This window comes from Tachypleus tridentatus, chromosome 10, assembly GCF_004210375.1.
Source record: "Tachypleus tridentatus isolate NWPU-2018 chromosome 10, ASM421037v1, whole genome shotgun sequence".
Taxonomy (NCBI): Eukaryota; Metazoa; Arthropoda; class Merostomata; order Xiphosura; family Limulidae; genus Tachypleus; species Tachypleus tridentatus.
Window position 1 is genome coordinate 46,775,230 of NC_134834.1, and position 23,497 is coordinate 46,798,726.

At 34.9% G+C, this 23,497-nt stretch overlaps 1 protein-coding gene across 8 annotated transcripts in view; it reads left to right on the forward strand.

The window, feature by feature from the left end:
- LOC143229196 (transcription termination factor 2-like) overlaps positions 1 to 23,497 on the forward strand; it is a 130,390-nt gene that overhangs the window by 90,390 nt on the left and 16,503 nt on the right. For all 8 annotated transcript variants that reach the window (XM_076461173.1, XM_076461177.1, XM_076461178.1 and 5 more), the window contains 5 exons: positions 651 to 739; positions 9,207 to 9,298; positions 15,749 to 15,852; positions 21,433 to 21,575; positions 22,796 to 23,017. In XM_076461173.1, coding sequence (XP_076317288.1) covers positions 651 to 739; positions 9,207 to 9,298; positions 15,749 to 15,852; positions 21,433 to 21,575; positions 22,796 to 23,017 — 650 coding nt within the window. The remainder of the gene's footprint in view (positions 1 to 650; positions 740 to 9,206; positions 9,299 to 15,748; positions 15,853 to 21,432; positions 21,576 to 22,795; positions 23,018 to 23,497) is intronic.

Genomic DNA, 23,497 nt, shown 5'->3' on the forward strand with positions numbered 1-23,497 from the left:
AAATATGCAATTTCTTGGCTTTTCCAAGAGGCTACTATTTTTTGAACATGTTAGTTAAATACATATGGAACATCCTTTTGGTATCTATATAAAGTAAAGGAAGACCTCAACAAAATGAATGTGCATGATCTTTTATGAAGGTACATTCAAAATGTATGTCATTAAGTTTAGCATCAAAACAATGTTACAGTTCAAAAACAGTTAGAAAGTAGGGAGAAAGTGGTCTGAAATGAAATGTTTTATAAGTATTTTTATTCTTCGTGTTAAATCACCTTTCACTCAGACTGACTTAATAATGGATTTGGAAATTAACAGAGATATCTTTAGTAAAAGTACCTTAGTAAAAAAACCTGACTTTTGTTATACATCATAAACTTGAAATACTGGTAATCACTGTTATGTATAGCTATGCACACACACACACAGAGAAACTTTAATGGAATCTAAGGAACAACTTACCTTAGTACTTTCTCATTTATATCTTATCAGCTAAAATAATAAACTTATATTAATTTTGGTTTTGGTTTTAATTATTAGCTAAGTAGTCAGAGTTTTGCTTTTATTTTTATTAAGTAATTGAAAAGATATAGCATATTTTGCTTTTTTTTATTTCTTCATCATAAACAAATTGGAATGTGGTTGATTATTAGTTCAGGGTAGTACCAGACTTAACACACTTGTGAAGACCCTTTTACTTCGAAGAACCAAGAAAGACACTGACACGAAAGGAAATCCATTGGTATGTTTATAATAAAAAGAAAGAAAGCTTTGTTCATTTACTATGTGTACTTTGTAAAATTTTCAAGTTATTTCTAAAATCTTTTTTATTGGGATTTTATATTATTTAATCTGCATTAATATTCACACCCTAGATTTTTAAGGTTTTTAAATCGTAAAAGTAGTTTAAAAAGGATTGGGTAATATAAACAGTTTTTAATAACTACTGATGTTTATGAAGTGTTTTGGTGTAAACACTTTAATCTATTGATGAAACATATGAGTGATGTATCTTAATTAAGAATATGAAAAGAAGATTGACCATACAAATTTGGGTATTTACTTCCATCAGAGCTTCAAAAGTTTGTAAGAAGTGAAGGTTTGTAGTCATTGAATAATAGAACACTTATTACCCTAAAAAAAGGATTTTGAGGAATTTGTGTAATTTTAAGCATATATATATATATATATAACTAGCAGACACATGTTGAAACAATTTAAAAGTAATTTTCTTTAAAATAGTGATGAATAAATATAAAATGTGCAGTCCACCAAATCCTTTAGATCAGAGTATATACTCGAAATGATCAACGAATCAGTTGTTTACAACTATCTTCTGTCATTTTGTGTGTTATTTCTGTGAGCAAAAGTACATTGCATGTGTTTTTTAGCAAAAAAAAGCGACTGAAGTGCATTGTTGGCAAAATTGTTTGGGTTTTGATGCAATGGGTACCTTCAATGCTGCAGAGTGCCCAGGTTTGCTAAGGAGACAGCTAGATTTTTTCCATATGATGTTACTGTTCCTTTAATTTTACTGAGTGTAAGAGAAGACTACTACCAGAGAGAGCACATTTTGTTTGTTGCCATTTCATAAGAAGTGTAGTGAAATATTCAATTCAAATCAATTTATTCAAAATGTGTGCACATATTAATCAAACAACAACTACATATTCAGACATGTTCTTTCTACAAGTTTTTTTTTGCAATATTTCTTTTAATCATTCAGAGGAAGAACTCCCTTATTTTTAGATCCTTCACAAAAAGACAATTTTTTTGTTCGTAATAAATTTTTCTCATATTGATTGTTCAGCACAAATAAAAGACTGATGGATCAGTGTTGATAAGAAATTCAGGAATTCCAAAAAGTAAGCAATTTGCTTGTAGTCTACTGATGATGTGATCCTTTTATTTTCACTTTATATTTTTTTCTGAGTTTATTATTGTAGCTGTATTTATGCACTCAACCATTTTATGCAGACATTTTGAAATATGAATTCTAAAGTCAGCATTACCTCTTGTGGAATCACGCCCACAACTAATGTTTTGCCTAGGGCATTGAGTGTGGGTGACCTAATGGTAAATCTTTTTGCTTTTGTATACTGGGAGACTGAACACTACATGGTCAACCTTTGTTTCTTGACATCACTTAAGCTCCTTCTGAATATGTTAAAATTATTCAGAATGATGAGGATTTTAACTGTCTTTTCCCTCTTTCAGAGTTTGCAATTCATTCCCAATTCCAGCTTGAGTATTTACTTAACTCAGCCTTTATGGAATTTGCGTGTTTGGCTTTGCCAATTTCCCCATCTCTTACTTTCTTTGTTAGATGGCTATTCTTCTCAACCATTTTTGGTATTTCCTTCCTCTCTTGAAATTTGGGTTCATGGATATCTTTTCCAATTAAGTGAAGGAAACAGCATGCTGCCCTCCTAGAGGGTTTCTGATCAGTTTCTAGGTTTTTTGTTACCTCTTTGTGGGGGTGGATCCTGATTCTAATTTTAGTCTCACATGTGCCCAATATTCTTGCCTTTATCTTACCCTAAGTAACCTTCTTGGGTATGTTTCTTCCATTCATCTACTCTTAGAGGCTCTCCACAGAAATTCTGAAGGATTTTCAGCTGAAACCTTTTACCTTCTCTCCTCCACATTTGCCCATATTTTGTCCTCGACACTGGTGTTACATGTGTGGTCTCTTTCTGGTATTGACCTTATAGGTAGGGACTCAGTTTTGGCTTGAGTCAATTTATCCTCCACTTATCTCAGATACTTACATCTTGCTCTTTTTCTGGGATGTATTATTTTTAATACAGCCTTTGACCACTATGAGCAATGGGTAATATCAGTCCAACTTTTCATATTTATGGTCCATTTTTTTGGTCAGAACCTTACATGCCACCTATTCTTGTTTCCTGTCATTTATCCTTACAACATTTACCCCTTTCTCCAAATCTGGGTACTTCTTTTTTGTCATACCAACAGTACCAGTGACTACCCTGTGATATTAAATCCGATGGGAGCTCGACTATTGAAGCTTCTTCCTCACTTCTTTCCTTTGGCAATGATAAATTTGTGACATGGGTTCTTTCAGATGAATTCATTGTCCAATTTCTTTCCCTGCTTCCCATTTTCCCTCAACCTGTTTTCTCTTCCTTCTCAAGATCCCATCACATCCCAAACTATATCAGTGGCATTTCAAGAATTGCTTTTGCAGCAAGCTTTCAAACCACCTCACCATTGTTCTGGGGGTTTTTATTTTCCTGTTTTTGTGTTCCCTGAGAAAACCAAGAATTGGCACCTGGTCATTCAATTATCTCTCCTCAACCATTCCATCTTTTCTCACTCTGAGATATGATTTTTGGACAGGGTTGTAGATAACAAAATTTGATGTCCTCATTGACTACCTCCACATCCCAGTTGCATCTCAGTCTTCTGAATCCTATCTTATTGTTGTGTACCAATTTCTGATACAAACTTTGAGACTTGCCTCTTCTCTATATGTGTGTCACATTGTTTGAGCCTTTGTCCATTATTATACTCATGCTCTGGGGATGCAATTTCATTATTACATGGATGACTGGCTCCTTCTAATTCATTCTGAGTAGGAGTCACCAGCTCCTTTCCATGGCAGACCAGGTGGGCTGGTTGATTAAATTGGAGAAGTCATTCCATCAACTCACACAGTATCTAGTACATTTGTGTCTTCTTTTACAGTAATATCAGTTGTGCTCTACCTTCTCCTCTACATGTACATTCCATGAAATTTTAAGTTCACAGTGCCCTCTTGGTTCAGTCACTTACTGCTTACAAGGTTCTATCACTTTCACGACCACATTGTTCCCTTTCAGTTGTACCCATGTGAGATCCCTAAAGTGAACAATTCATGAACAATGGAACCTTGTATGGTATCCTCTTTCCATTGCTATTTCTCTTCCTCCTTCCCTATGAGTTGATTTGCAATGGTGGCTGGACAAAGCCCATATGTGAAAAGACATACCACTTCCACTGTTCACAGATACAACCCTTCAGGAATGGGAGGATTGGGTCATTTCAGACTGTTGTTTTATGGATGAAACAGCCTTGCATCTTAATGTTCTTCAACTTCTAGAGGATTACCTCTTGCTTTTCACACATCATTGTCTGATGGGGGTTCATTTGGACCACTCTATGGTGCTGGTGCATATCAACCACTAAAGGGGCACCAGGTCCAGAAATCTGTTTTCGAACATTGGATCTATTATACTGGGTTCATGCATCTTGCATTTGTCTTATTGCATGTCATGTTCTAGGTACTTTCAGTCTCATCACAGATACTTCATGATTGGGTCTGATCTATCCCATGGAGTAGTCATTAAATTTACTTATTTTCAAGACCTTTCCATCAAGGGGGTTCTTTCCAGGTCTATGCATTTGCCATGGGCCTTAATACCAACTTGCCCCTCTTTTGGTCACCTTTACTGCATTTACAGGCTTTGGCTGCCAATGCCATCACCCAGGATTTTTCACACAAACACCTTTATTTATACTGTCTCATTCAATGCTTCATCAGGTGATTTCTCCACTTCACTTCTTGTTGAGTCCTCCTGATGCAAACCAGATTTCCAGAGTTACAACATCTGCCTCTATTGACCTCTTTTACTATGTCCCTTCTTTTTTTTCATCAACCTCAATCCCACATTCTATATCCCAATCACACTGTCCCATGTTTTCATGCCAGGCTTTTGTCCAATCCTTGGCAAGAAGATCTGAAATGAAGGTGCAGCATAGCCTTCACAAAAAGATGATTTGTCTCTTTGCTGGTTGACAAGGCTTCCTGACCACAACACATTGAGATGATCTGTCTCTTTACTAAATGATGTGGCCTTCAGATACAATTTCCACAACTACTAGATTTTAGTCACCTTACAAGGTGATGTGGCCTCCTTGTATCATTTAGACTGCCATGGAGTCAATCTGTTAACTGACTGTTTGACGTGGAGTCCTCTTACTACTTTACACAAACAAAGTAGTTGAGTTGTTACCTTACTGAGTGACATGGCTTCCTTTTTACACATTAAATACACACAGTGGAGTTGATCTGTTGCAAATGTAGTTCACTCCTTTAATTGTGAGCTCTTATCCTATGTTTGCATACAGTCAGTTTCCAGCATGTTGAGATTTCAGTTCAAGGGAACCAATTACCATGAGTCCTCACACAAGTTTGGGTTGTCTATTTTCCTCCCTTGATTGCTCCATGTGTGTCTTGAGTCACAGCAGAGGTGCATGGTATTGTTCTGGTACTGTTTTTGACAAGGGATGTTGTTGCTTTGGTTGGTGCTGGCCTGTGCTACAGTTGGGGGAGTTGATCCATGTAATAGATATTCTTTTGATACCAAATGACAATTTCTGGATTGATAAATAAGGATGATCCTCGTGACGTATCCTGTAATTGATGTGGGTCTTAAACCCCTACTTTTGGGTTTGAGCTAAAAAATGTATGATACTCATTATACACTTGTGTGGTGGATGTCTGTACCTCATGAGAAGGTTTTGGATATAGTTCACTTACCAAGTACAGTCCACTGTACCCTACCCATTCTACATCTGACAATTTACACCCAGGTATACACACAGGCAAAGAATATTCCTGATTCAGAAGTGATGTGGTTTCCCCTCTTTTGACCTTCAAGTCTGTTACTCTCATTGTTAAGGGTATTCTTTATATGTTCCTTTGTGCTTGTCCCTCCTCATTCTCAATGTGTGGTTCTAGCTAGTCTTGAGGGAAGAAGTACTGAAAATGGATTTGCAAGAGGAACCCACTTCTCTGGTGGCCATGCCTTCTGCCAAACTTTGAAGAAAAGTTTCAGTAGAGCATTATAGGGAAGGTTGTATATCATGTGAGCATGTAGTTCTGTTATTAGTTAAGTGATGACACTTGATGGTTTGCATGAGAGACATGCAGAATTATTCTAATTCCAACAAGGGAAGATGAAAGACTTGTGGGGTATGTAAAGAAAATGTTTGCATATAGAGGACAGCATTAAACAAAAAAAGAAAAAAATATAGGATGTAAATACCTGATTAGAAATACATTTTCAGTATAGAAAAGTTATAATTTCCATCATACATATAAAGTGTTTAACATTTGTATAACTCTTAAAATCCAAAAGAACTCTTAGGGAAAAAAAAGGTTTTTCCTGTTTATGTTATTGATAGAGTACTTTGTAACTGTTTGAATATGTGAAAGTTTAGTAAATCATCCACATATGGAGTTTTTAAATGTTTTACTTTTATTACTTTGCTATACTTGGGTAAATATTTTTAACATAAAATTTTGGAATAGTGTTAAACCTATTGTTCTATTTTGGCTGTTCCTTCCTCTGTACTGAATTCAAATAATTAAAAAAAAAATCCTAAATCCAGTACTTATCTTTCATGTACTTATCAAGTTTTTTCTTGAACTCACTCAAATTTACTTTCTCTACAACATCTGAAGGCAGTCCATTCCAAAGATGAACTACCTTGTTAGGAAAACAAAACTGTCTTAGCTGAAGATAACTCCTACATTATCAAAAAAAAAATTAAGAAATGCACTTCATATGTTTATCCTCAAATGCAACTGAGACATGTTTTTAAACCTAATCATTACCTTCAGTTTTCTTTATTATTATTTAAGAACCATGTTTTACACTAAAGTCATCAAATATAATTTATAAATTTACTTGTCTCTGCCGTCATTAAGGCTATAGTTCACTAAAATAAAACTGTCAACTTGTGTGAAAGAACATGCAAATTTGAGTTCCCCAACCAAGCCAAGTGTACTTCAACATGCCCTAGGCTAATGTGACATGTTTGTTCATTCAAGTTACATTAAGGTCTTAACAAAGGCTAATGATTAACAGATTCACCATATGCTCATTCCTAAACTGAGGATGGTAATCAGTCAAGTAGACTCAGCATGTAAATTACTTCTAATATTCATGTTTTACGTGAACTGTATTCATGTTTTTGAATTGTAATTTTAGAAGACTTAGGAACAAGCCACGTATCTGGGAATTGTTTTATACTTTTTTAGGCATTATTTTTGTTCTTGAAAAATGTTTTCACATTAAATTATGTGTGTTTAAGAACTACAGAAATCCCTGATAAGACAATAGATCATCTTAGTTAGGTTTAAAGAGGATAGTTTTTAAATTGTAGGTTTAGAAGACTTAGGAACAAACCAGATATCTAGGAATTGTTTTATAGTTTTTTTAGACATTATTTTCTTTCTTGAGAAATGTTTTCATATTAGATTATATCTGTTTAAGAGCTACAGAAATCTCTGATAAGACTTTAGAGAATCTTAGTTAGGTTTAAAGAATATAGTAGGTACTTTTAAATATTCCAGTGGTTTAATCCTTATTTATTGAATGTTAATTAGCATTTAATTTTTTTGTAATCAAACAATGCTTGTAATTTTAGAAAATTTTATTTATTTAACATAAATTGATTTCAATCAAGGATATTGTCACCTAAATTATTGAAGGTAGTGGTGATGCTATTTGAAATTCAGATGTTAGATCACTGGCAAATATTCCAGTTTTGCCGTGTTTTTAATGATTTATAGCCAGAAGTGATGACTACTGCTACTGACAAGATAAAGTATGAAAAGAAGTATTTTCATGAATAAACAAATTAAAACTGAATGGATATATAAAATAAAACTTTTATGACCAACAATTTAAAAATATTAAATTCTCAAAGGGAAGTGTTTTGTTGTTTTTTTTGGTTTAATATTTCAGGACAGAATTTGAAATTTCAGTCTCAGAAATAATAGCAAAACTGAATCAAATTATGCGAGTTTTTTTTTTAGCAAAATTGTACCAAGTTTTATGCAGTTGTCAATAAGGTTGAGTGTTTTCACTGTAAAAAAGACAAAAACCAGGAATATATATCTAGCACCCATTTCAACTGTAAAGGATTAATAGTTTCCATTCATCCAATATCATTATTTATCATCTGCTTTAGCTACCTTTTCAGTGGTAACATTTTGGTTTAATTTGTATTTGCCATGCAAGGAGTAATTTGAGAGAAAAATTGTGAAGGAATTACCAAAGTAGTCTATAATTTCTGAAATATGTAGAACTTAGATGTGAATTAATAATATCATAATGTACTGGCCTAATGGACTAGTAATTTGAAAAGTTAATTTTTCACACTGAGCAATGGTGTTCACATTACTATAATCCAGCTTCATTAATTATGTTATGCAGGAAGTCTCATTGGGATATCAGTTTCTATTATAAGCATAGTAAAGTAAGTTCACAAGCTGATGGAAAAAGCTGCATATTACATTTAGGGGAAAAGCTTTCTCTGGAATCTTCCTAGTGATTTTTGGAGGAAAATGACTTAATGGCCCTTAAGAGAAGAGTGATCTTTCATGGGCTTGGATTAAGTATGTAATAAAAGTGTCTGTCCATATTTCAGGAAAGCTACTTGTTACCTAACTATGTATATACTCTGACACTAAATTTGATAGTTTGGCTCCTTTAAATTACTTAAAGATGGAGATTTTTATGTTGTTCTGATCTGCAGATGTATTTATGACTCTGTATATCTTGTCAAGCTAAAGATAGCTTCCATATCTTTAAGTCACTATGTTTACATCAGTTAATGTATCTGTATATTCAAATAAAAAACATATAGAAAATATGCTAGTAGTTCCATCCATGCATTAAAAAGAAAACCATTTAATGCTGAATTTATCAAGTACAGAAGATTTATTTATTTAACTTTATGTTTAAAAATAAAAAATGCACTTTTTGATTTAGAGTAGTTTACAACTTCCTTCAAATAAAAACAGTAGTTTTTAAGTTATTTTGAGCATAATGTAAGAAGAAAGTTGAAATAATGTTGAACAAAATAATTCTGATTTTGAAATTTTGAAAGCTACATGTTTTCCTAACATCATGAAATAAATTTATCTCTATACATACTCTCATAAAGTAAAAATTCACAGATTTTAGTATTGTATGAACTTACAATGGACAGTTTTTGGAGATTTTTGTGCATTAAGTTTGTTTATAAAATAATATTTTTATAATTTTGGAGAATGTGTGTGTGTGAAACTCTCGCATGAAAAAGATTTAAAGAATTTGTTAATGTAAATGTTAGGATTTAAATATTATTTGATGTAGGCTGGTATGGATATTATTGTTTATTAACTATTATAGTAAATTTTTCATCTACAGGTAGAGCTTCCACCAAAGAAGACAAAAGTTATCTTATTACATCTGACTACAAAAGAGAAAGAAGTATATGAAAAGCTTCTTTCTTTCTCCAGGTAAGAATGTCACCATCACCTCATATACTCACTCTTTTTATATCAAAATAATATTTTATAAGTTAAGGTGAATAAGAAAACATATAAAAGATAATATACTCTACTGTTGTAAAATTATTTTGCTCTGTTTCAGCATTATAATTATATGATAACTATTTCCATTGTCTTAGAATTAATGTAATTCTGTCATTCATACTCTATATTCATCCATCTTTTAGCCTTGCATGTATATCCCATGCTTGCTTTATTTATCTATCTTTAGGTAAATATAATTATCCCATTTATGCATTGGATGCCCATCTTTCAGTTAGACATAGTTATTATGTCTACACCTTTTCTCCTTTCACTGGGATATTGTTATCTGACACTTATTCATCTCATGTTCAACACAATTTGGTTATCTCATTCATGGCTTATTTATCTATATTTTTAGCAGAATGCAATCATATCTTTTTTTTATCTATCTTTCAGCTAAACATAATTCTACCATCCATGCTTTTATTCATTTAGCATTTCCCTCGGTGTGGATTCCTGTACGTGGTGATGGGACCTCTCAGGGAAGGTTCTGTTCTTTCAGTTTACCTCCTCTAGGATACAAACATCCACCCATGTGTTTACTGTGCGTTCAACCCATGAAGAGGGGGAGAGGATCCTGGTGGTTGAGGGATCCAACCCTAACACACCAGTTTGGCCTTGAATTCCTGAATTGAATGCCTTGGGGTGGCCCCCCTTTGGGTCATTCGGTTGGTCCACTTGGGCTAGGGTCAACCAAGTACCAGTCTTTGATGTTCTCAACAAGTGTTGTGTACATTATATCTGATGCTGGTGTTTGGGTATAGTGCTCACAAAACCCTGGCATTGCTGCAGTGACCTTGTTTGACATTGTAGTGCATCCAGACATATGGCTTTATGGTGGGTGGGGTCAGTGGGCACCAAAATTTCCTTTTTTCATTATAGATACTACAAATAAAAACTTAAATAAAATAGTGAAAAAACAGTCTATAGGTAAACGACTACATCTTGAAGATTCTGACCAGCAATCCTCACTACCTGTACCCCCTGTTGTACCTCATTTTCTTATATTGCATTCACTTTCAAATAAACCTTTAGGGCAAATGTCTCCCTTTTTCATTCAGAAGGGACTTGCTGGCTCTCCAAAGTCAGTAAAGAAGCTTTGATCTTGTGACATATTGGTGGAAACATCCACATCTCAACACAGTGAACTCCTCTTGCATTCAAAGGTAATTGGGGATATATCAATTGAGGTTACACCTCATGCTACTTTGAATTTGTCACAAGGAGTTATTGTTGAGAGGGATTTGAAGAACATCCCCAAGTCAGAGATTCTTACTGGTCTCTCCACCCAAAGAGTTTCTGCAGTGAGGCATATATACACTTGCAAAGATGGAATTATGATGCTGACCAATGTCCTCATTCTCGCATTTATGTCACCACATCTGACTGCAACCATGAAGACAGGTTTTCTTAATTGCAGAGTACGGCCATACATTCCAAACCCTTTCTGATGTTTCCAGTGTCAGTGGTTTGGTCACTCAAAGACGTCATGTTGTGGTTCCCTGATGTGCTCGTTGCGGTGGCAAGGACCATAATGCCTATGAGCATGTAACAGATCATCATTGCATCAATTGCAATGGCTCTCACCCATCCTACTTTTGTTCTTGTCCTAAATGGTTGGAAGAAAAAGAGGTGCAACATTTGAATGTGAATCATAACATTACTTATCCTGAGGTTTGCAAGTTGCTGTCCATCACTTCATCTCGAACATATGCTGCTACACTTCATTTCACTAGTACAGTGGAAGGGCAGATGGGTCTCTCTGTGCCTCCAAAATAATCATTCTCAAAACAAATGAAAAGTATTTTGACTTCCATGGTTAAAAAGGTTGATAAATCAACTTCAACACCCATCTCTGTCCCTTACATACATTCCAACAAATCCCAAGATCCCCTTCCTTTAGTTTTGGGTACGGGCATTTCCTTGGATACATCTTCTTCTCCCATCCCATGATGTAAAAAAAATCATTCATTCATGTCCTCAGTCACTGGAATCCTCTTCCAACAGTAAAGAAAAAGGCATGGTCATAAACGGAAGGTTCTCCACCCAATTCACCTACACGTAAATAAAAATGTCTGTCTTGATACAATGGAACTGATGAAGTTTACGTTCTAATATGGTTGACATTAAAACACTGATTGCTTCCTACCATTTCTGAAACCTGCCAATACAGTTACCTTTTGGCAGTTTTCTTTGTACAGAAATGACAGGCTATGTGATGGATGAGTGCTTGGAGAGTTGACACTGTTGGTTGATCCTTGGGTCGTACCATTACTATGTGTTCTCTCTACCTGTGCCCACCCTGTCTTTGCCATTTGACACACCTTTGGAGGCCGTAGCCATCCGAATTTCCTTGTTTGTTCTCTCTGTTTGTCACTTGGAGAGACCTATGATCAATCAAACCTTGATGCTCTCATTGAACAGTTACTGTCTCCCTTTTTACCCTGGGGGGATTTTAATGGAGATTATCCCCTCTGCGAAAGTGCTGATGTTGATAGGAGGGGTCACTTCATAGAGCGTATGCTCTCTGATCACAACCTTTCTCTTTTCAGTGTTTGTTCTTTTACATATTTTCATGCACCTAATCAGTCCTTTACTGCTATTGACTTCTCAGTTAGCTCCTCTTCACTATTCTCTCATTTTTCTTGGAGGGTTGACAATAATCCACGAGGAAGTGATCATTTTCCTTGGAGGGTTGACAATAATCCACGAGGAAGTGATCATTTTCCTATAATTTTGAGAGAGACTGGCTGTGGTCAGTGCCATCCAACCTGCATGACACAGTGGAAGTTGGATCAAGCATACTGACCCTGTTTCACTGCTCTCGCAGAACTTGATCCTGCAATTGTCTGTAAGCCATCAATAGATGACTGTGTGGCAGCAGTAACTGACTGTATTATACAAGCAGCTGCTCAATGTATTCCTAAAACCTCAACTCATTTTCCATGATATCCTCATTCGTGGTGGAATCCTGCCTGCCACGTGGCACGGAAGGCACAAAAACGGTCCTGGGATACTTTGCATAGGTATCCCACACTCCTGCACCCCATTGCTTTCCAGCATGCACATGCTCGGTGGGTAGGACGTCAAAACCAGGAGCAATCTTGGATTAAGTTCACAACCAGCATATCTTCTACCCCTAATTCCAACGTCATATGGGACAAGATTTGAAAGGTCAGTGGGCATTATAATTCTGTCCCCCCTCTCGATCTTGCTCTCTGATGGCCATGATGTAGCTCATACCTGGAGCATCACTGATACTCTAGGTGAAAGCTTTTGCTGGGTATCTAGCACTTCTGCTTCTTCCTCCACCTTCTTATCCATCAAGACTTAGGCAGAGCAAATACCTCTGTCCTTTCAAACTGATTGTCTCTATGACTATAATCGTCCCATTACACTGGTGGAACTCAAACTGGCCCTTCATTGGTTTGGAAGTACATCGGTTGGACCTAATGATGTACACAATGAAATGCTGCACCATCTATCACCTGCTTCTCTTACTATTCTTCTGCTTGTTTTTCCTGATGCCTGGTGCCAAACTATTGTCCTGCCTTTCTCCAAGCCTGGGAAAGATCCCAAGATTCCTTCAAACTACCGTCCAATTGTTTTGACAAAGTGTCTCTGTAAGACCTTAGAGAGGATGGTTAATGCTTGTCTCATTTTATTCCTCGTATTAAACAACCTCCTTTCATCCACACAGTGTGGGTTCCAACAATAGCACTCCACCATGGACCACCTGATTCAACTTGAAACATCCGTCAGAAATGCCTTTCTCAGACGACACCATCTTGTATGAGTATTCTTTTACATTGAGAAGGCTTATGATAGAACTTGGAGGTATTGCATTTTGCAAGACATCCATATATAATGGACAGGAGATTCCAAGTTTGTGTGGATTCAACACTTTCTCATTCTTTTCCACAGGAACTTGGAGTCCCTCAGTGCTGTTTTTTTAGTGTCACACTTTTCAGTATAAAGATTAATGCCATCACTAAACAACTCCCTATAACTGTTGCAAACGGGCTCTTTTTTGTCAGTCACTGAACATGAGGTGTATTGAGCAGTAGCTACAGACTGCTCTCAGTCATTTACTGAAGTAGACCACGGCAAATGTTTTAACTTCTCTCTCTTTAAACCGTTTGCATGCATTTTTGCTACTGACAGGGTATTCACCCTGCTCCTGAACTCCATATCAGCAATGTTGTGCTGCCTGTGGTCTCTGAGACAAAGTTCTTGAGGCTTATCTTTGACCGTAAGCTAACCTTTACACCACACATCAAGTTGCTATGGGTCAAATGTACAAAAGCACTGTACATCCTCCTTGTCCTCTCTTCCACCACCTGGGAAGCAGATCGATGTTCTCTGTTAAAGATATATCATGCTCTTATTCATTCGAAACTCGACTATGGATTACTGGTCTATGGATTTACCAGGACTACGGTTTTAAAGATGCTGGACCCCATTCATCATCAAGGACTTCGTTTTTGCACTGGGACTTTTCCCACTTCTCCAGTTAAGAGCTTATATGTAGTTTTATGAACCTTCTTTGCATCTCTGCAACTGTCTTTACTATATGCTTCGAAACTTCATTCCTTACCAAAGCATATCCCACCTGATATTGTGTTTTCCTTCCTCAGTGGGCCATACTTTTTCAGAATAGATGGTCTGCCATTGCTCCTTTTGGCCTTCATATTCAGGTGCAGTCGGATGAATTGGATCTGTCCTTATATAACTTTGTTGTATCCACTGGTCAGCCCATCCCACCATGGCTTCTTACAGTCCCCAAATGTCTTCAAGTCATCTGAGAAAAGCAGACACTCCTGATTGGAAATACTATCTGTTATTTGCTGAAGATCTTTCGAACCATCCTTCTACTCCTATTTATACAACTGGTTCAAAATCATGTAACTGTGTGGGCTCTGCCATGGTTTGTTGTGGCTCAGTGGCTGCACACAGAATCCCCTCTACAGCTTCTGTGTTCACTGCTGAACTGTATGCCATTTCCCTTGCCCTGGATCACATATGAGCTGAGCAGTATTGAAACTGCACTATTTATACTGTCTCGCTTAGTTCTCTACTGGCCCTGGAATCACTTCATGTTACTTCACACCCTGTTCTTGCTGATGTTTAAAACCAACTGGCCCAATTATCTTTAACATCTACTTCTATCCAGTTTTTCTGGATACCGGGCCATGTTGGTATTCGTTGGAATGAGCTCACTGATGCTGCAGCAAAATCTATCTGCTCTGGCACTATCACTGCTGTGCCTGTTATATACATGGACTATTGATCCTGTATTCAAGGCTCGGCTCTGTGCCAGTTGGCAGTCAACTTGGAATGAGCAACATGACAACAAGTTTTTACAAATACAACACTATATTGGACTTTGGCCATCTTACTTCCGTAAGGATCGGAAAGATGAAGTTGTTCCAACTAGACTACGTATTGGTCACAGTGTTTTAACTCATCATTTTCTTTTATCTGGAACTGATGCAACATTGTGTGATACTCAGGTCACAGTAAACCACATTGTACTTCCTTGCTGTCATTATGAATCCCAACAACGGTGCCATTTTGATGATGGTGACACTGTCCTCTTTGGAAATGTTTCAATCAATCTTTTTAATGCCATTTAAGTTTTTAAATTTGTAAATTAAACATTTTTTAATGAGATTCCCTTTTAAGAATCACAGTCCATCTAGTTCGATTTGTAATAAGAAAATGGCTGTAACATCAAATAACTCGAAACCAGGACTGGAAAGGCCAACTTCAGGTCACTAACGCTGCTGTTCAAAACTACCTGTTAGTCATTTTGGTGAGTTATTATTAAAATTTTGCTACAGGTCTTTTAAAATTGTTATTACTTTTTAAAAATGGCCATAACGTAAAGTAACTCGAAAACAGGACTGTAAAGGCCAACTTCAGATGACTGACGGTGGTTTTTGTAATTACCTGTTTGTCTTGCTGGCGAGTTATGATAGTCACAGTTATGCTACAGGAAGTCCTCTACAACTTGTATTACTGTAGTTTTTTCTCTGAATGCTGTAGACTAGATGTAAACATAGGTTTTATGCTTTTTTTTTAACTTTGTTTTATTTTACCTTAATTTCCTTTTATAAATTTCCTTATTTTACTTTAATTTTAACTTTTTACTGGATGTTTGACACAGATACCCTAACTGCTTTGTGTCATAAAACACCAAATCAACCAACCAACCAATCATTTAGCATTAGAATAAATAGTTATTCCAGTAATCATAAAACTGCTGTACTAAATTCAGCTAATAATTTTGACAACTTTTTCAAATTAAAGTGACCTTAAAATTTTTAATCTAAATATTAGCACTTAAAAATCATTAGTGTATTTATATTTCAGATCAATGCTTGTCAATTATTTAGAAAAAGAAACAGAGAAGCAGCAGTCAGTAAGAAAGACAGACCAGTTTATTGTAAAAAGACAAGAAACAGAGAATAAAAAAGGTTTGTGATATTATCAGTTTGTCTTATAGGGCCAAACATGACCTGGTGATTAGTTTGCTTAGACAGAAAAGATGAAGGCTTGTGATTTATGGCCCATTGTCATAAAAATGTGCTCAAAACCTTAGAGTTGTGGATGTACTCTAACAGTGGTGGTCAAATCTTGCTAATTTGTCAGACAAAAATAACCTAAATATTAGCAGTGGATGCAATTGACTAGCTTCTCTCTCTAGTAGTATCAGTTCAAGATAAGGAACAGCAAATAGCTCCTTGTGTAACTTTGCACAAACATTCTGGCACAAATCTTAACTATTATAAACTGGTAATATGTAATGATTTCTTGTAGCAACATTGTATAAAAAAACAAAGTTCAGTATGTTTATCAGAAGTATTAGTAAAGAAAGTTGCAGTTGAAAACTGAAACTAATATTATATTGCTTGGAAATATAACAAAACACTGAAAGTTATATAAATAGGGAAAGAAAATATAAATTAAACTGAGTTTTGTAAAATATTGTAGAACAAGGTAGACTATTTGTTTCCAGCTTTTAGAATTATTGTATCTGTTGTATACAGTATGCATGTTAAATTGAAATATTTTTATCATGGTTTCCAACAATGTTGTTGAAGTAAAATCTAGAATATTACTAGATTTTATTCTTATAGTTTGAGGTTAAATCTTCTTTAGACATCTTGCTGACTATAGGGAAGGCATCTGGCTGGGTAGTATTCACCACTAATTTTCTGACTATTTAAGTATTTACCCTAGAATATCAATGTGGGGTCAGTATGACCCCATACAAGTTAAACCTGTATACTAAAGTTAACCACACTGGTGTTCTAAAGTTAAAAATAAAATTTAAATTTACTGTTCTTTTTTTACAGTATTATGTTTCTAATTTATAATTGCACTACTGTATTCTTAAATATTCTATAGATAGGCAAAGATATGGAGAAGGGCTCAGAAAGTCCAGACCACCCTTATACACTATTTTTCCAAAAATCAATAATTATTAATGTTCTGTAACTTTATGAAAATTTAGGTTAAGGTCTATAGGGATTAAAATTCCTACCTCTTTCCCCTTTTTTTTTCACAAATTTAATAACTTTATAGACATAGATGTAGGGGGGGTGCAAACCTCCTGTTTTTTTGTTTTTTTCAAAAAATATTAAATGACCAATAGTTTCAAAAAGTAATACTAGATGCTCATGATCGGTTTATTGATTACAATAAATAAAAGCTTTTTTCTCCTTTTTTTTATTTGAGTCTACAACAATTCAATAATGGACTCGGCTAGTAACTAATTATTTCTAAATTAATATGACAATCATTTAAATTCTGTCATGGTTAACTCTGTTGTGATGCCTAGGTTATTCATATATATTAATAATAAAGTAGTTTAATTAAGTTGTGAATATAATTTTGTAAAATGTTGTGAAATGCACACTGTCTCACCTACTGTGAGAGAGTTAATGATATTTCAAATATATCTTACCTCATCTTGCAAAATAGCTTTTTTTGATCAGTACTGCCTTTTGTTGATGCAAATTTTTAATGGTGCCTTCTATTTCTCACTTCTGCATATCCATGTATAAATGAATATACAGCAGCTTTCTGCCAACAGGAGTGTGAAGCAACCCCCATCATAACCAATATCCTCTCCACATTTGCACTTTTTGATCACTTCTCAGTTGGCAGTAGTACTGTACAGATGTGCTTGTTTTTACTCACAACTTTGTTGACATTTTCCCATATATTGTAGACTTCATTTTTATTACATATTTCTTTACTTTTTCACAATTTTGAGTTGTGAAATGATGTTTTCCACCTTTTTGTTTTGTTTCAAGTATGGACTTGTCACTGAACACTTGAAGTTTTAGGTAGTTACACCTTCCACATCTGTTAGGGGGTATGAACCACAATGCACTGGCAAACTTCTCTCAGCCTTAGTTTTTCTATATTATATTGATGTTGCTCACAATTCTGTGTGAAGTATTAACTCTGCACTTGCTGTCTCAGGCAATTCACTTGATATATGCAGTCTTCTGTTTACTACAATGGTACACTTTTTATTTTTGGATGTGGCCAATATGCTGTTGGGACCTTCCAGGCTGGGATGCCATTCTATTTCAAGTATGTTTAATTCTACTTCCTGGTGTGACTTTCACATGACACTTTTTTTTTAACACAAAGAAGTGTCTGGGAGTTTTCCTGACTCATTGGAGGCCCAAATTGAGTTCACTCATCTACATAATTCATTATCCTTGTTAGTTTTTTATCCCAACTTTCACCTGCTGTTTTTATGCCTTCTCTCCTTCCCCCATCCAGTTTTTTGCTGGTTCTAGCCTCTCATTTTTCATTCATTCATAGTAGAGTTGTTACTCAGACATTTCGTAGAATTACAACATCTGTGACTCAAAGTTGTGACCAGGATTTTCAATTTTTGTCATATGTGAACACCATTTACAGTGGATTCATGGGTTGTACAGGTTCTTTCAGAGGATCTGGCTCATCTTTTCCATTCTCCTTCCCTGTTGACTTTCCCCACCAAGGAATCCTGTTTTTCATCAGCATCTACAAGAGAGAATTCAGAACTTACTTTGTAAAGGGCCTATAGAACTTGGGGATCCTTCCTTGCTGTGGTTTTACTCCCATCTGTTTGTCATACCCATAAAGGAGATTGATGACCAGTTATAGATTTATTGCCCATGAACTATTTCCTAGTCATTCCCAATTTCACAATGGAGGCTTATTTAACTCTTTAGTAGTTTACACACTTAAGTTGTGGATGATGAAGGTCAACATGTTGGATAACTATCTACACATTCCCATCTCCCAAGTATCCCAGCATTTCATTTGTTTTATTTATCAGGGGGATGCTTATCAGTTTTGAGCTCTACCATTTAGCCTGGCAAGTAGTCAGCTGCTTCATGCCAGATTCATTCTTTTTCACCATTACATGGACAACTGGCTATTTTTGGCTTCCTCTCAGGACAAATATGTTGTTCACACTTAGTTTCTTCTTCAAGAGACTGCCAGAGTAGGTCGGCTCATCAAGGGAAAGAAGTTGCTTCTTACACCCACACGATATCTTATTCATTTCAGCATGTTTTTTAATTACCTCATCACATGACTTCTGCTTTCTTCCATTCATTTATGAGATATAGTTTGTCTTGTTTATAGTCTTTTGACCTTTCTATTTCCTACTTCATGAGAAACCCTATCTCTTTTGGGATATGGGGTTCTCTCAAAGCTGTCATTCCCACGTGTCACCTTTAGTGGGGGTTACTCGACCAATGAAGACCCTTGTTTGGGATCATTTAGTTGCTCTTATTACCCCTCATTCCCATCTACAGGCAAACTTTGCTTGGTAGTTAAATCTGACTATCATTGGAGTTATTTTATCCACTTTCCATTTGCTGTCCTACAAATCCTGTGCATTTCCTGGATTGAAATCTCAGTGTTGTCCTTTATGCTGTCACTTACCCTCTGTTTGTACCTTTTTTTTCCCTGTATCACCCTTCTTTCAAATCCATATTCCTCATATTATTGGCTTGTGGCCAGCCAAAATTTGAGGGTCATTTCAGTTGATGTTTGCCATGTGCTATTTCACAGTTCTCATGATCTCCTTTTCCTATATATTAATTTTTGTCCAAGACTTCTGCTATTAGGGAGGGTTATTCCACTTTTTCTTCCATTTCCCACTTTTACATCCATTATGATCATGACTGCTTCCCATGTCCAGTCAAGTTCCTTCAGTGGTATTTCGTTCACACTGCTCCCTTCTGTGATTCACCAGCTCTACCATTTCGGGTGTGGGATTCTAGCTGTTTTGTGATTTGTGATGAGATATTGTATCAGAAGTGAATATTTTCCTAAAGTGAAAATGTATTTCTGGTGGATACCTCTTCTTACATTTCTATCCAACCTCTCCACTTTCAGTGTTATGTATTATGTTCTTTGACCAATCTCAAAGTGATTAATGAATGCAAATGAGGAGAAAATGTTGGTTACAATAGGGGTTGTGTCACACTTCTGTTGGTGGAAAGCTGCTACATAGTCATTTACAGGAGCTGGAAAGCTGCTAATAAACATTAACTATTTGTGCCAATAGAGAGCAGCACCATCAAGAAAGGTTTTTTTTTTTTAGATGAGGTTATTGTAGTTTGGTTTTTGGAATTTCGCACAAAGCTACTCGAGGGCTATCTGTGCTAGCCGTCCCTAATTGAGCAGTGTAAGACTAGAGGGAAGGCAGCTAGTCATCACCACCCACCGCCAACTCTTGGGCTACTCTTTTACCAACGAATAGTGGGATTGACCGTCACATTATAACGCCCCCACGGCTGGGAGGGCGGGCATGTTTGGCGCGACTCGGGCGCGAACCCACGGCCCTCAGATTACGAAGCGCACGCCTTAACGCGCTAGGCCATGCCAGGCCCACTGAGGTTATTGTAAGTTTTGTAATATTTTATGTGTATGATACATTTTCATTACATCAATATAAAGTGAAAAACATAACTTATTCCTAAATTATTGTACCTAAAGAGAGGATTTCTTTGATTTTTCACACAAATTTTAAGTAAATGTGTACCTTAGTTCTAAAGCACTCAATATTTTGTCATATTCTGATACTTCATGTTACTTGCAAAGAAAAAAAAGCTAATATGTTTATTTCTCCACAGTTGTAAAGAGTTTTGCCTGTAAACAAAAAAACTGCTTGTTCATTTTTCTCTGCTTGTCCCAAAGAATAACTTTTCAAAAAAGCACCTATAACCCCTTGAGAATATATTATCCTCATATTGATTTTCAAGTCTTTCTCTTAGATTTTGTATAAAAAGATGTGAATTTTTTTTAAACAAAAATGTTTTTCACAAGTGCACCAATGGTACATCATTTGAAATCAAAGGTAATTTGAAAAGCATTTTAAAAAAAATAATGTTAAATAAAATAGGAAAGTTAATACCATGTTATAATAATGCAGTAAGTGATAAAGTTATGGTGGTAGCTCACAACTTATTTTGCTTGTCTTAGTTGATTGAAGCATGGTGTACTAATTGCTTAATTAGATGTAATTTGTTAATTAGCCCATCAATTAATCAATTGGCAAAGACCACTAATCACCCAACTCTACTCAAAATAATTATTGACATTTCTTTGTAATACTGATGTGTTAAAAATGCTGAATCACATTTGATTAAATTATTATTTTTCCTTTCACATTTATGTATATGTATCAAAAGAATAAACTGTCTCCTTTTTTCAATACTTCAAAAACTAAAAATATAAACATTTTTTAGATAGCTTATTCATTTTATTAATAATATAAAATAATCTCTTTAATTTCTTAGTTGGGAACTACTCATAAACAAAGTTTTTCTTTCTGATTTTAGAAAATGTTAGTAACATTAGAGTACAACAATATTGTATGAAATTATGTATAATATAAGACAGTTTCTTATGATTAAAGTGAGTGTTTAAATGTTACACAGAATATATGATTGCAACTTGTTTTAAATCTCAAAATAAAGCAGTTGTTTTAAAATAAATGATAATACCACATGTTTTTTCTTATTCCATTCCAGATGTTTCAGATTTACCATTTGGTGCTCCACAAATCTCTGGTAAAAATAATTCAGAATCACCTAAGTCTGTTAATGCTTCATTTTTCCTAACACTTCTTCTCAGATTGCAACAGTGTTGTGCACATCTAAGTCTTCTAGCACAAGTATGTACTGAAGTTAATTATTTATTATTGTATCTCTTTTCTAAATGTTGGTGGGTCTCCTAATGAAAGTATATCCTGAACAGATAGTACTTTAGTTTTTAATACTTATAAGACTGAAATATGCACATTTGAATCACCAAGCCAAAATATAGACTGTGCTGTTTCTTCTAAGGCTACAGTTTTGACATAATGTGTTTTGTAATTGAAGTATATGCTGAATAGTTAATTACTTCTTTAGATTTCTCAGCACCAGTACTATAGAAAAAGACAGTACAGATGTGTTTGTGGAAGGGGAAACAAAAGGAATATTTGTTCCCTCCAACCAGCCATTAAGGAGTACCTATTTTGTAGTCAAAAATTGCAATAAATGTACAAAGCTGTGACAATGTTTAAAATATTACTACATCCAATGATATGCTAAAAACATGTAGATCCAAAAAGTCTTGATAAAACTGAAATAGAAACCCTTATAACCCGAGTGCTTTTGAAAGGTGATTCTTTCATCTTCAAGGGCAGTCTGGGAATGAGATGTTATAACTTGTTATTGATACCTTAACTTGTAATAATCAAAATATATTTTATCTTTTTAGAACTTTATTTTTTTAAATCACATACTGTAAAATGTTATTGTTCTGAACTGACTAATTTTTCTATCCAAAATCACATCAGTGTTTAATGTTTCCTTAAACTTTAACAATCTTGAAAGTGCAGTAGAACTGTGAACATATGCTGTTTCTAATTCTTTCTTTAAATTGATGGTACTTCACTTTTCTTGAAACAGGCAACTACACTTGTGTGATCATATTTATGCTGTTAAACCTTGCATCTTCCTGAATTTTGTCAGACAATATGTTTGTTGTAAACATCTTACATTTCATTTATCAAATTAGAAAAATATTAAATTTTAATTGACAAAAAATAGAACTTCATTTTATATTTAATTATTTTTTAAGTATAATACTAAGAAAGTGATTTTTGATTAAAAAAAACTTGTCATATACATTAAAAATATTTTAATTATTGTAGATATAATTATTTTGTTTATTTCAGGAACTTCTTTATTTAATGATATCTCTTTAAGTATAGTAAAAGGTTTAATAACAATTCTTAATTTTTACCTTTGATATAAATGCATCATATTTGAGTTTTTTGGTATTTTCTCTTTTTTTTTTCATTTCTGTTTTGTATTCTTGATAATTTTCTTTCGTAATTTGATCCAGGTAGTTGAAAATGATGTTCTTATAACATCTTCATCAGATGGAATAGAGGATAAAGAAGACAAGCTTTCAGCCCAACTAATGGGATTATCTTTGAGAGACAAGAACCTTGCTGAATGTAGTTTATTACATCAAAATATCAGCCAAAAGGATTGTTCCTCCTCTCTAAACCTCGGGATTTATAAAAATGATCCTGACTTTAAAAAGGATGCCAGCAGCACTAAGGTAGAATATCTGAATGAAACACACTAGAAAAGCTTTTTTTTGTTTCATTCTAGCAATCCTCTTTCAAACACATTTTATTATATTTAAGTAAAACATTGTGAAATGTTCTAAGCAAGAAAGAACATTTTTTATAATATATTGTGTTATACCTTTACTCTTTCATTACACATGGGGTGAAAAAAAAACCTTATAAAATCATTGCATGTGAAAGTAAAGAATAAACACCAGAAGGTTGTATAATGACCTTTGGGAAGGCTTCATGGTATGTCAAGTGAGGAGGGAATGGAAGAGTCAGTCTTATCTATGGCAAGCAGAACTTTTTTTTTTTCACTGGAACAGCATTGGTAATTATTGACACAACTATATTGTCCAAATATTGCCATTATCACACTAACATGAGTCACTAAAAGTACTGTATAAGTGCCTAATATTTACATGATATACATTTTTTTCCTGCTATGTATAGTTGTTAGGGGGTAA